This window comes from Phyllobates terribilis, unplaced genomic scaffold (genome assembly GCF_046119375.1).
Source record: "Phyllobates terribilis strain yellow unplaced genomic scaffold, ASM4611937v1 Scaffold_13__5_contigs__length_258822181, whole genome shotgun sequence".
Classification (NCBI taxonomy): Eukaryota; Metazoa; Chordata; class Amphibia; order Anura; family Dendrobatidae; genus Phyllobates; species Phyllobates terribilis.
This window is the reverse complement of record NW_027362773.1, coordinates 5,033,027-5,046,939: the sequence shown is the minus strand read 5'-3', so window position 1 is coordinate 5,046,939 and position 13,913 is coordinate 5,033,027. Positions and strand designations below refer to the sequence as shown.

At 48.6% G+C, this 13,913-nt stretch overlaps 1 protein-coding gene across 2 annotated transcripts in view; it reads right to left on the bottom strand.

Moving 5' to 3' along the window:
* The window catches only part of EDC4 (enhancer of mRNA decapping 4), a 555,140-nt gene that overhangs the window by 41,195 nt on the left and 500,032 nt on the right, over positions 1–13,913 (bottom strand). For both annotated transcript variants that reach the window (XM_073657960.1, XM_073657961.1), the window contains one exon: positions 194–413. In XM_073657960.1, coding sequence (XP_073514061.1) covers positions 194–413 — 220 coding nt within the window. The remainder of the gene's footprint in view (positions 1–193; positions 414–13,913) is intronic.

Genomic DNA, 13,913 nt, shown 5'->3' with positions numbered 1-13,913 from the left:
ATATACTAGCATAATATAATAAATGCAAATGATTGCAACTTATCTGTCGCAGTACGTTAGGGGTTACAATGAGACTCCATTCACTTGGACTCTGCTGCCATGTTGTAGTGGCATACAGAGATCTTTGGCCATGTGTGCAATGTTTCTTGGCTAAACTTGGAACAGTCAGGGCTTACTTTTACAGAATACATACCTGCTGAAAAGCTTGATTGAGATGGCCTTGTTGAAGCAGTTGCATGATCTGTGTCTGTTGCGACTGATAGTCATGATGAGACGATGGAATAGGTGTCCCTGCTGCAGATCTCATAGCATGCATAATGCTCGTGGTAACTGCAGCCTGCTGCTCCTTCATAGCATGATTGACTTCTTCTTTGATAATTCTTTGCACTTGAGATAGGATAGAGTCTTGCATACTGAAAACAAAAGTAGCACGTGATTAATAGAGCAAGATAGTTTAACTTCAAGCATTGCACAGAACAAATCAAATTACTAAAATTTTATCAGTATCACACAACCCGTTCTGTTCTTTTCACACTCCAATAAACTGTTATTTATTTACGAAAAAAATATTTTACCACCTTTAATATGAGCATTATGTAAATTGAAAAAAAAAAACAAATTAAACATTTTTCGAAAGGGCTAACAAACCAGCTAGACACCAGCGATCCCTTCTATGTAGACCAAAAAGTCGGGGAGGCTTTGGCTTCCCGGATGTAAAAACATAATTTTTATCTGCTCAGATGTCTGGAATTATAGATTGGTGTAGGTATGCCTCGGTGAAGCCATGGGTACAAAAAGAACAAAGTTTTTCAGAGGCCACTTTAACTGCTCTCCCTTGGGTACCCTTCATTTGCCAATCTTCACTGAAATCTCATCCCACAATTAATGCTACACTCGACTGCTGCTCCAGACGAGGGATACGCAAAGTTCTCATTCCCATTCCATCTCTTTTATCACCTATTATTGGCTCTCCGGACTTCTCCCCTGGTTTGTTAGTTCATGTTTTTAGACTCTGGATCTCTAATTGAAGGTTTAGGGCTTTCCAGATTGGCGTAGATAATGATTGGCCTTCTTTAGAGGCGCTTCAAGCTATTAATGATCCCTTACCACTGGGCACATGGCGTTCTCTCCAACTCCATCACTTTGTTCGCTCCCTTCCAAATTACACTCAATATACATGAACCCCTTTCGCGTTTGAAAATCTTTGCATGGGTAAGGGGGTGATTCGTCATGCACTTTCCTCCGTACACTCAATGCTAACTAACCCAATGGATCATCCTTCTCCCAGATTTTTAACACAATGGGAAGAGGACTTAGCTATCACTCTCTCCATGGAACAAAGGGAAAAGGTGCTGTCCTTAGCGCATATATAGTTGTGCTCAAAATTTTACATTCCCCGGCAGAATTTTTGCTTTCGTGGCCTTGTTTCAAAGAATATGAATTATAACAAAAAAAACTTTTTTCTCCACTCATGACTATTGGTTGGGTGGGTGAAGCCATTTATTGTCAAACTACTGTGTTTTCTCTTTTTAAATCTTAATGACAACCAAAAACATCCAAATGACCCTGATCAAAAGTTCAAATACGTCAGTTCTTAATACCGTGTATTGCCCCCTCTAACATCAATGACAGCTTAAAGTCTTTTGTGGTAGTTGTGGATGAGGTTCTTTATTTTCTCAGATGGTAAAGCTGCCCATTCTTCTTGACAAAAAGTCTGCAGCTCCTGTAAATTCCTGGGCTGTCTAGCATGAACTGCGCGCTTGAGATCTCCCCAGAGTGGCTCAATGATATTGAGGTCAGGAGACTGAGATGGCCACACTCCAGAACCTTCACTTTTCCTCTGCTCCAGCTCCTGTTCTGCCAGGAGCTTATCTCACCATGTGGGCAGCGCATGACGTCACTGCCATGCGCCCTCACACTATGATATCAGCTTCCGGGATATTCATTCCTCTCCATGCCGGGACTATGGGTGTGGAGAGGAATGAATAGTCATTTTCCTTAATAGCGTACAATCGCAGCCGCCGACTTCCTGCGGCTCAGAGATTCTGTGTGCCCGCTACTAAAGAGAATGAATATTCACAACTCCCCACGCCCATGGGAGTGGAAAGGAGTGAATATTCATAGTCTCTAATAGCGGGTACACAGGATGAGGCGCTGCAGTAGTCGGCGGCTGCAATTGACAGTGTGCGCTATTGAGGAGAGTGAATATCCACTCCTCTCCACTCTCATGGGCGTGGAGAGGAGTGAATATTCATTCTCTTTAGTAGCGGCACATGTGATCGATGCGGAAGCCGGCTACAGCTACTTCCTGTGCCCCGCTGTTACACTGCCCCAACCATCCACAGCTGGAAAGTATTATCTGGACTATAAGAGGCACCCCCCACTTTCCTCCATAACTCTGGAGGAAAAAAGTGCGTCTTATAGTCCGAAAAATACGGCAAGTTAATTTTTCTCTTGACCGTAAATTTTCAGTAAAGTGGCCAGGCAGTTTAGTAATGCTGTTTGCCTGGAGATTAACACTATATAATATCTGCAAATAAATAGCATTTACAATGTGACAGGTTCCCTTTAAAAGCAAGTAAAAATTGTGAGGTAGCCTAAAATGGCACCAATAAGAATTAACTCATCTGGCAAACAAGACCCCACACAGGTCTCTTCACAGATCAACATTAAATAAGGGGGTTCCATGTTAGGCAATGTTCAAAAGTCCAGTATTCATAAGTTAGAACAGATCCAGCAGCAAACCATTAGCAAAAAAGTTGTGCAGACAAATTTTTTTTAAACTAAAAAAGTAGGAATTAGTCCTATCGGTAATTGTATTTCCAGGAGTCCATCATGACAGCACACAAGGAGGTAGTCCTTCTCATCCTCTAGGGACAGAGGATGAGAACACACAAGAGGTTAAAATGCCCTCCACCTCACCCTCAGAGTTTTACTAATCACCACACCAGGATGGATGCAGCTTAATTTTATTGAATTCTCTCACACAAATGTTAACTGCACATAAATACAAGGAATTGAGGGGAGGGAATGTAAAGGTGCTGTCATGATGGACTCCAGGAAATACAATTTGGCCACGGCCCCACTATCACTATTTGGTCTGTATTCGGTCAGTATTTTTTCTCAGGAGGGGGAGTCAAAACCAGCAGTGGGTGATAAATCCCGAATTGGTGCACTTGTTTCCATTATACCCTTTCTCTGATTGCTCCTCACCTGGTTGCGGCTCCCACGCATGAGAAAAATACTGACCAAATACTGATAGCGGGGCTGAGAAATTATCAGTAGCACTAATGCCTACTTTTCCAGGACGTCCCTCGTGACCGTACACCAGGAAAAATACCAAATAAATGGATTCTAGGGTGGGACCACTGCCTGAAGGACTTTCCTTATATAGGCTAACAGTTGGCCAGATAATATTACTAGCTTGAAGTGTTTACAGAAGGTGCTTCGGCTAGACCAGGTTGCGGCCTTACAGGTCTGGTCCACTGAGGCTCCTGCCCTCTCAGTCCAAGAAGCGGAGATTGCCTACTTGGAATGTGCCTTAACATCCTTTGAAAGAGTTCTTCCTTCCGATTTATATGCCAGAAAAATGGTGGTTGTGATCCATCTAGCTAATGCCGCTTTTGAGGTCTTCTTGTCTTTGTTCTTGCTCGAGAACTGAACAAAGAGATTTGAAACTTTCCTCCAGGTTTCCGTAGCTACAACGTAATGTGGAACCGACCTCCTTCCATCCAGTGCAGGAAACATTTTCTTTTTTTCGTTCCTTGGGTGTTGGTTTAGGTTTGCACAAGATACCACATTCGGTAGAAAAGAAGGGTCAGGCTTTAAGTACTATGAGATCCTCTAGAATACGAAGATGGGGATCTCTCAATGATAAGGCAGGCTTGGATGTCTCCAACTTTATTTGCTGAAGTGACTACTACCTGTAGCATCGGCGTCTCTGCCCCCTGCCAGGCAGAGACGCTGTCCCTCTCACCGCCGCGCTCCCTGCCCGGCGTCCTCCAGCGCTCCTCTTCCTGCTTCTGCTGCCGGCGCGCGCAGCTTCCCGGGCACTGTACTTGAGGCGCGCGCGCCCTCCCTCTTAAAGGGGCCGCGCGCGCCGCCCTAAGGAGTCCCTGGCCATTTCCCGGAGGTCCTCCCATATATAAGGCACCTCCTCCAAAATGGAGGTGCCTGAGCAATAGTTGATGCACAGTGTTCTAACCTCTGCTTCAGCCCTCAGGTCCCACTGCTAGCCTGACTACTAGTCCTGCCCGCCAGCCTGACTATCAGTCCAGTCCGCCAGCCTGACTACTCTCCAGCCAGACAGTCTGTCTTCCATTCAGTCCGCCAGTCTGTCTATGGGCTTCTCCCGCCTGCTTACCTGGAAGCACCTGCCTGTTACCTGTCAGCCTGCCTGGAGGCTCCTGCCCGTCACTTGCCGTGACCACCTGGCAGCCTACCTAGAGGCTCCCGCCTGTCACTTGCCGTGACCAGTTGTCTGCCTACCTGGAGGCTCCTGCCCATCACTTGATGTGACCACTTGACAGCCTACCTAGAGGCTCCTGCCTGACACTTGCCATGACCACCTGTCAGCCTACCTGAAGGCTCCTTCCCGTCACTTGCCGTGACCACCTGACAGCCTACCTAGAGGCTTCCATCTTCGCCTGCTGTCTCTGCCAGTTCTTCTACCCGGATCTCTCGTCAGCCTGCCTGCTGTGCCCATCTGCAGTATCGGTCAGTCTCAGCCATCTGACCCGTAGGAGTCACCTGCTCCCTTACAAGGTCGTCCCCAGAGTAGCACCTGGTCCCTCTGCTCGGTCCCTCCCTGGTCACGGAGTCGTTAGCCGCTGTACGACCTGGGTCGGTCCGAGTTGATACTTAGTTACGCCCCTCTGGGTCCCTCCTTGTACCGCAGCACAGAGGTTCCACCACCCGGACCCGTAACAGGTTGCTCGGGCCATGGAACCTGGTGGCCCCCAAGCTCCCTCGCTCTCTGACCTGTACCAGGAGGTTTCTCGCCAGAGATCCCAACTGGAAACCACCCTGAACTTCCTACGGAGTGTCAACTCCCGTCTGGACACACTGTCTGTTCCACCTGTGTCCGCCTCGAGTCGTGCAACTCCCGCTCCGGCAGCGCCGCTGCCCACCATTACCACATCATCCAACTCAGGTCCCCGGCTTTCTGCACCTACTCGTTTTGGAGGCGACCCCGCTCTAGCTCGGGGTTTCATAAACCCGCGCACCCTGCACTTTGAACTTTGAACTTTTGGCACATCAGTTTCCCTCCGACCGGGCCAAGGTGGCGTTCATCATGTCTCACCTCACTGGGGAAGCACTGGCATGGCTTAATCCCCTGTGGGAGAGAGGGGATTCCCTGGTGTCCGATCTATCGTCTTTCCTCGCTGCTTTCCGGAAAGTCTTCGATGAACCAGGGCGAAAATCCTCTACTGCCTCCTCTTTGCTCCGTCTCCGCCAAGGGAGTCTCACCGTGGCCCAGTATGCCATACAGTTCCGTACCCTCGCTTCTGAGCTTGCCTAGGACAACAAGGCCCTTGTGTCCATCTTCTGGGAGGTCCTTTCCGGTCGGATTAAGGATGAGTTGGCCGGCCGGGACATTCCTACCACCCTGGATGACCTGGTGTCGCTAGCTACCCGGATCGACATCCGTTTCCTGGAACGTGCTAAAGAGACTACCCGGGAGCGAAGATTTCCTCGTCTTGCTCCTACTTTCCAGAGACCTGTCTCTCAATTAGCAACTCCCCGGGCAAGCTCACCAGAACCTATGCAGGTAGACCAGACCAAGGTGGTCAAATCTCGCAAAGAGTCACGACGAGCCGAGGGGAGCTGTTTCTACTGTGGCAGTAAGGAGCACTTCATCTGTTCCTGCCCGGAGAAGCCGGGAAACGCCAGTACCTAGGACCGCTCGGAGAGGTCATCCTAGGCAAAAGTAAACCTTCCTTCCCTGATTTTGTCTGTCTCCATCTCCTGGGGAGAGAACCGCTACTTTGAAATTGCACACCTGGATTCTGGAGCTACTGGAAACCTCATTTCCCAGTCCCTGGTAGAGAAATATCACATTCCCACCAAACCTCTGGCTGAACCATTGGCAGTCGCCTCCATGGATGGAAGACTCCTTCCGGTGACCATCCTGCTCGTCACTGAACCTATAACCCTGCAGGTGGGAATGCTACACTCTGAGAGGATCTCCTTCCATGTGCTTTCCGGTCTCTCTCACTCCCTATTGCTAGGTCTACCCTGGCTTCAGAGACAAGAACCCGTGCTGAACTGGCAATCCGGTGAAGTTCTCCGTTGGGGGCAGGATTGCCATAAGACCTGCCTGGTCCCGGTCCGCCCGGTTTGTCCGCCCCCCACCCCGGCTAATCTACCCGGTTTACCGGCACCTTACTAGTCCTATGCAGATGTCTTCGACAAAAAGGAAGCAGAGACACTGCCACCTCATAGGCCATATGATTGCCCGATCGACCTGGTACCCGGTGCCTCTCCACCCCCTGGGCGTATTTACCCGTTGTCGTCGGCCGAAACCCGGGCCATGTCCGAATACATTAAGGAGAATCTGGCAAGGGGATTCATCCGGAAATCTACCTCCCCGGCTGGAGCCGGATTCTTCTTCGTCAAGAAGAAGGATGGTTCACTATGCCCCTGTATAGACTATCGAGGACTTACCAAATCACGGTCAAAAACAAAATACCCCCTGCCGCTCATCTCCGAGTTGTTTGACCGCCTTAAAGGCTCTAGGATCTTTTCCAAGCTGGATCTACGTGGGGCGTATAACCTGGTCCGGATCCGTCAAGGAGACGAGTGGAAGACAGCATTCAATACCCGAGACTGGTCACTATGAATACCGTGTTATGCCCTTCGGTCTCTGCAATGCTCCCGCCGTCTTCCAAGAATTAGTCAATGACATCTTCCGTGATCTTCTATATTCCTGCGTGGTGGTGTACCTGGACGACATCTTGGTCTTCTCTCCGGACCTTCCCACACACCGGAGGGATGTTCGTCAGGTCCTGCGTAGGCTCAGGCAGAATCACCTCTATGCCAAATTTGAGAAGTGCCTCATCGAGCACACCTCCCTTCCGTTCCTGGGCTATATTATCTCCCAGACTGGTCTACGAATGGACCCCGAGAAGCTCTCTGCCGTCTTAAAATGGCCCCGTCAGGAGGGGTTGAAAGCGATTCAGCGATTCCTGGGCTTCGCCAACTACTACCGTCTCTTCATCCCGCACTTCTCTTCTCGGACTGCTCCCATCTCTGCGCTCACCCATAAGGGAGCAAATCACAAGGTATGGCCGCCCGAAGCTGAGGAGGACTTCCTTTCCTTAAAGCAAGCCATCTCCTCTGCCCCAGTGCTGCACCGTCTGGACTGCAACAAACAGTTCTTCCTGGAGGTTGATGCTTCCTCCTCCGGAGCCGGAGCGGTGCTCACCCAAAAATCTTCATCCGGGAGAATGGTAACCTGCGGCTTCTTCTCCAAACTCTTCTCCTCGTCTGAGCGCAACTACTCCATAGGAGACCGAGAACTGCTAGCCATCAAATTGGCGCTGGGGGAGTGGCGTTACCTGCTTGAAGGGGCTCTATACCCAGTGATCATCTATACTGATCACAAAAACCTTGCATATCTCCAGAATGCAGATCACAAAAAATAGATCAAACACATCCATGGGTATAAACATTAGTCTCACATAGAAAAAAACCCACCTAAAAGTTAACCTTTATTGATATGCATTAAAAGAATGCCTCAAGGCTCACAATAAATACCACACACTATAAACCAACCTACATCAGCTATGATCCATCTGCCACCACCGCCCAACTGATTCCAATGTTATGGGAGGAAGGTTTAGTGTACATTCAAATGGATATACTCATCAGGTATCTGACACTAAAAACCAATCCTCCTCAATTTGTGATGGATCATCAAAAACATAAAACACCACTAAACAGAGCAGCCAGTAAAGATATTTTCTCACTACTAGTCTGTTAATGTTCCACAAAGAAAACAATGGTTCCGGATATTTATGGCACACGTATGCAAGTATACACACTGATACACCAGCTCTATGAAAAAAATGTGTGCAAACAATTAGCATATCCGAGCCATTACTATATGGGAACCATGTTCAGCTCCAAACTGACTGATGGTCAGTTTGGAATTGAACATGGTTCCCATATAGTAATGGCTCGGATATGCTAATTGTTTGCACACTTTTTTTTTATAGAGCTGGTGTATCAGTGTGTATACTTGCATACACCACTGGGGTCATTCATCTAAACTAGCCGGCCATGCCGGTCAGAAGAAAACTTTCCTGCTCATTTCCCGGCATTACTGGTGGCCCACCCTGCGCAAGGATGTGGCAGACTTCGTCTCGGCCTGTTCGTCTTGTGCCCGCAACAAAGTTCCCAGACATGTTCCAGCCGGTCACCTCCTGCCTCTTCCCGTACCCTGCTGCCCCTTGGCAACACATTGCTATGGGCTTTATTACAGATCTCCCTGTTTCTGCCGGCTGTACAGTATTTGGGTGGTCGCCGACCCCTTTTCTAAAATGGCCCACTTCATCCCTCTGCCTAATCTCCCGACTGCATCAGAGCTGGCTAAAGGCTTCTTCCTTCACATTTTCCGTCTCCATGGCCTACCCCACATTGCGTCGGATTGAGGGGTTCAGTTCACCTCACGTTTCTGGAGAGCTACGTGTAAGCTGCTGGATGTCACCCTGGATTTCTCCTCCGCTTACCATCCACAGTCCAATGGCCAAGTGGAGCATATCAACCAGATCCTTACCAGCTACCTCCGTCACTTTGTTAATGCTGACCATACCGATTGGGTGGACCTCCTACCATGGGCCGAATTCTCCTACAACAACCATGAGAGCGAATCTACTTCCAAGTCCCCGTTCTTTGTAGTCTATGGTCAACATCCCCGGATTCCGTTTCCCGTCTCCGCTTCTGTTGACAACCCTGCCGCAGAGTCTCCGGTCAGCAAATTTTCCACCATTTGGGAGAATACTAGGTCCGCACTTCTTCAGTCCTCCGAGCGGATTTAGAGATAAGCTGACGTCTGGATCCGCCTCAATTCCGTCCGGGAGACAAGGTTTGGCTCTCCTTCAAACATGTTCGGCTCAAAATACCCTCCTACAAGTTGGGTCCTCAGTTCATCGGTCCATTTGAAGTCCTCAAACAAATCAAACCAGTGGCTTACAAGCTAAAACTCCCGGCCACCTTACGGATTCCAAACTCCTTCCACGTATCTCTCCTCAAACTAGTTGTGTTTAATTCTTTTTCCAACAGTCCAGGTACTCCCCCTGCTCCGGTTTCCGCCGAGGACGTTTTTGAGGTAGAGAACATTCGGGCCACCAAGAGGGTAAGAGGAAAAACCCTTTTTCTGGTGGATTGGAAGGGGTTTGGCCCAGAGGAGAGAACTTGGGAACCCAGGGAGAACATTCATGCCCCACTTCTTCTTGAAAAATTTCTTTCTGGCCTAAAAAAAGAGGGGGAATAAAGGGGGGGGGTGTAGTATCAGCGTCTCTGCTCCCTGCCAGGCAGAGATGCCGTCACCCTCACCGCCGCGCTCCCTGCCCGGCGTCCTCCAGCTCTCTTCCTGCTTCTGCTGCCGGCGTGAACAGCTTCCCAGGCACTGTGCTTAGGGTGCGCGCGCTCCCTCCCTCTTAAAGGGGCCGTGCGCACCGCCCTAAGGAGTCCCCGGCCATTTGTCAGAGGTCCTCCCATATATAAGGCACCGCCTCCAAAATGGAGGTGCCCGAGCAATAGTTGATGCACAGTGTTCTAACCTCTGCTTCAGCCCTCAGGTCCCGCTGCTAGCCTAACTACTAGTCCTGCTCACCAGCCTGACTATCAGTCCAGTCCGCCAACCTGACTACTCTCCAGCCCGACAGTCTGTCTTCCATTCAGTCCGCCAGTCTGTCTATGGGCTTCTCCCGCCTGCTTACCTGGAAGCACCAGCCTGTTACCTGTCAGCCTACCTGGAGGCTCCAGCCCGTCACTTGCCGTGACCACCTGTCTGCCTGCCTGGAGGCTCCTGCCCGTCACTTGCCGTGACCACCTGACAGCCTACCTAGAGGCTCCTGCCTGTCACTTGCCGTGACCACCTTTCAGCCTACCTGGAGGCTCCTGCCCGTCACTTGCCGTGACCACCTGACAGCCTACCTAGAGGCTTCCGCCTTTGCCTGCTGTCTCTGCCAGTTCTTCTACCCGGATCTCTCGTCAGCCTGCCTGCTGTGCCCATCTGCAGTATCGGTCAGTCTCAGCCATCTGACCCGTGGGAGTCACCTGCTCCCTTAAAAGGTCGTCCCCAGAGTAGCACCTGGTCCCTCTGCTCGGTCCCTCCCTGGTCACGGAGTCGTTAGCCGCCGTACGACCTGGGTCAGTCTGAGTTGATACTTAGTTACGCCCCCCTGGGTCCCTCCTTGCACCGCAGCACAGAGGTTCCACCACCCGGACCCGTAACACTACCAAGAAAGTCTTCTTTGTGGAAAGCAATTTTATGTTGACGTCTTCTTGTGGCTCAAAGGGAGTTCTACATAAAACATTTATCAGCAAATTAAGATCCCACGGAGGTACGGATTTCCTAACCGTGGGCCTTTGTCAGCTGATCGCTTTAGAGAACCTAACAACCCAGGGATGGTTTGCCAAAGGGTAGTCCAAAAAGGCGTTTAGAACTGAAATCTGGACTCTTAGCTTGCTAGGTCTTGACCCCTTTTTGAATCCCAGCTGAAGAAATTCTAGGATCTTGGGAATGCCTGGGTGGCAGGAGTCACCCAAGGATTCCCCAAAATGGGAGCAAAACTTCTTCTAGATTTTAGAATAAATAACAGAAGTTACCGGTTTTCTACTTGCTTGCATCGTTGTAACCACTCGATCCAACAGACCCTTAGAGATTAAGATCTTCCTCTCAGGATCCAAGTAGTTAGGTGCAATAGGTGTATATCCCGATGTAGGAGGGGACCTTGAGAGAGATGATTGTTACTCTCTGGAAGGGGAAGTGGATCTTCTACAGCCATATGGTCTAATAGGGGACATCAACTCCTTTTCGGCCAGAAGGGGTCGATCAGTATTGCAGCCTGATCTTCCTGGATTTTTCTCAAGACCCTTGGAATTAATGGAGGATAGACAAATAGTAGATCTCTGTCCCATCTTTGAGAGAAGGCGTCCACACACTCAGGGTTGTCTTCTTGATTTAGGGAGAAAAAAAATGTCACCTTCACGTTTTTCTGGGTTGTGAACAGGTGTATACGAGGGACACCCCAATGCTGGGTCAGTTGTTGAAACATGTCCGTATTTAATTCCCATTCAGAGGACCATACTGTCTCCCTGCTGATGAAGTCTGCAACCTTGCTTTGAGAGCATTTCAGGTCTTTCTGAAACAGAAAGGAATGTCTTCTCTGTCCACCGAAAGATCTGCACGGCTAGAGCTCGCAGAAGCAGACTTTTTGGGCCTCCCTGATGACGGACAAAAGGAGACCGCTGTGACGTTGCCTGACAGGATTTTCACATGTCACCCCTTGAGATGGTCCTGGCACCTCTGGAGCGTCTCCCATACAGCTCGCAGTTCTCTGTAGTTGGACGATCTCACACAAATTTAAGGAGACCATGTCCCCTGAAGGTATTGACCTTCTACTTTGGCTCTCCAACCCAGCTGACTTGCATCAGTAGTATTCCAGATGCATGGGTAAAGAATCCTTTCTGGAGCTTTTCTTAGAGAAGTCGACCATGATCGTGAAGTCTTCAGTCTTGTAGGTATTGTCATCTTCCAGTCCAGTTCAGATGATTTTCAGTTCCAGACAATTAGAATTGCTTCCAGCAAAACTCTCGAGTGGACTTGGCTCCAGTGCACACTTAATATGCAGATGGTCATCAATCCCAAAATCCTCATTGCACATCTGATTGACATTCGCTTTTTCCCCTAGAAGGATCTAACTCTGTGTCTGACCTTTTCTCCTTTAATACTTCAATAAGGGCCAGAAAGGATGTTCTGAGATGGGAGTCGAGAAGAACTCCCTAGAACACCTTCCGCGTGTCTGGCTCTAAACTGGATTTTGATAAACCAACCTAGATCTTTTAGAGTGACGATAGTCTCTGAGAGCTAATGATTGAGATGACTCACCAAGTACGCCAAAAGAAGATCGGTAGGGACTCTAATACAATTTCCCTGGAAGTATTGCATTTTAATTGAGCCATTAATTCGTCAATCCATAAACACATGGACCTAGCTACAGAGGTGGTGGCTACATGGGCCCTAACGATGGCAGCTGATACCTCCCAGGCTCTTCTTAGTAACCAGTCTGGCTTTCTATCCACATTATCCCGAAGACATGAAAAGTCTTCAAAGGGAATTGAGGTCCTCCTTGCCACTCTGGCAATAGGAATGTCAATGTTTGGCATCTTTCCCAAACTTTGACTTCCTCTGGATCAAAGGGGAGATTGACTATGAAATCTCTGGGAATGACAAGCCTCTTTTCTGCATCTTCCCATTTCTCCATGATAATGGCCTTGATATGTTTGTTGACTGGGAACACTATGTTACTCTGGGTTCTTGGTCCTTCAAACATTTTGTCTTGTATTGAGTGAGCCACCAGTGTCTCCTGAATTTTCATGGTACTCCATACAGAAAATAGTAAATCATCAGTGTCCTCAGATGAGAAATAAAACTTCTTTCGCTCCTATAAGGGGATCTGAGGCGTAGTATCTTCATCTTCCAGATCCTGGTCAGAGAAATAAGAACATTCTTCCTTTTCTGATGATTCCTCCATTTCCCATCTAGCTCTTTTATGATGGGATGTGCCCTGAACAGTCTGAGGGGGAACAAGACTGGAGGCCGTGCTTTGTACTTGCTCCCTGATCATGGATCTCATATCGGCCATAAATGAGATTTATTCCTCTTTTAGGACTTTCATTATACATTCTGCACATAACTGCTTGTGTGTCTCTGGCAGTTTGGTGTTACATGTCGGACATTTTCTGGCTTTCTTCCTGGAGGACGAACCAGACCCTTTAGGGGCTCTTCTGTCCTAAATTTAATCAAGATAGGAGATTTTGAATCTAAATGAAACCAGAGCTTCTATCTAGAAAGTTATTGGGGGCCAATAAGGTTATAAAATTATAATGCCCAGAGATTGTTAAGACTGTCTCTCTGAACATGTAGGATTAACATCCATGGTCAGACTGTGCACACCCAATCAGATCCCTAACCACCCTTTTATAAGGTAATACTTGGTCTTCCTAGTGCACACCATCTACACCATTCGCAATCCCCTGCTCTCCAGACTGGGATGCAGGCTGCGCCAATTGTTTCATGTTTCCCGCTAAAATAGGAAGTGCGTTCCACCCTGGAACACACGCATGCCTGCAGAGCGTCCTGGATGTCTCTGTAAACCGGAAGTGCATTCTAACCTGGAACGCAAGCCGCATTTCACCGGATATGCATCCTGGGGGAAGCTGCAGCATGTTGTCGAGAGCCCTCCACAGAGGGAAGCGACGAAAGCCGGGAGTCACTTCACGCTTCACTGACTGGCTCAGGGACTCCGACCCAGAGAGGTTTAAGCCATGAGCCTCTTCACAGGGGGAAGGGAAGAAACAGATCCCCTTCGATCCCCCTGAGCTCACCATGTAATTCTTTGTGCTGATGCACTTCCTCTCAGAAAAAACACAGAGTGAGGTGGATGGAGGCGGGGGTTTAACCTCACAGGTGTGAATAAGATGGACTATCTCCTGGTGTGCTGTTTTGAAGGAAATCCTGAAAAAAAATTATTTCAACTTTTTTTTTTTTTTTTTTTAACATTTAAGTCAATGGAAAATGTACTTGTCAAACAGCCATCCATTTTTTGCTTACGGATCAGTTTCAAATGAAAGAAAACTGATTACTATTTAACAGATCCGTATTCCATAGACTTAAGTGTTAA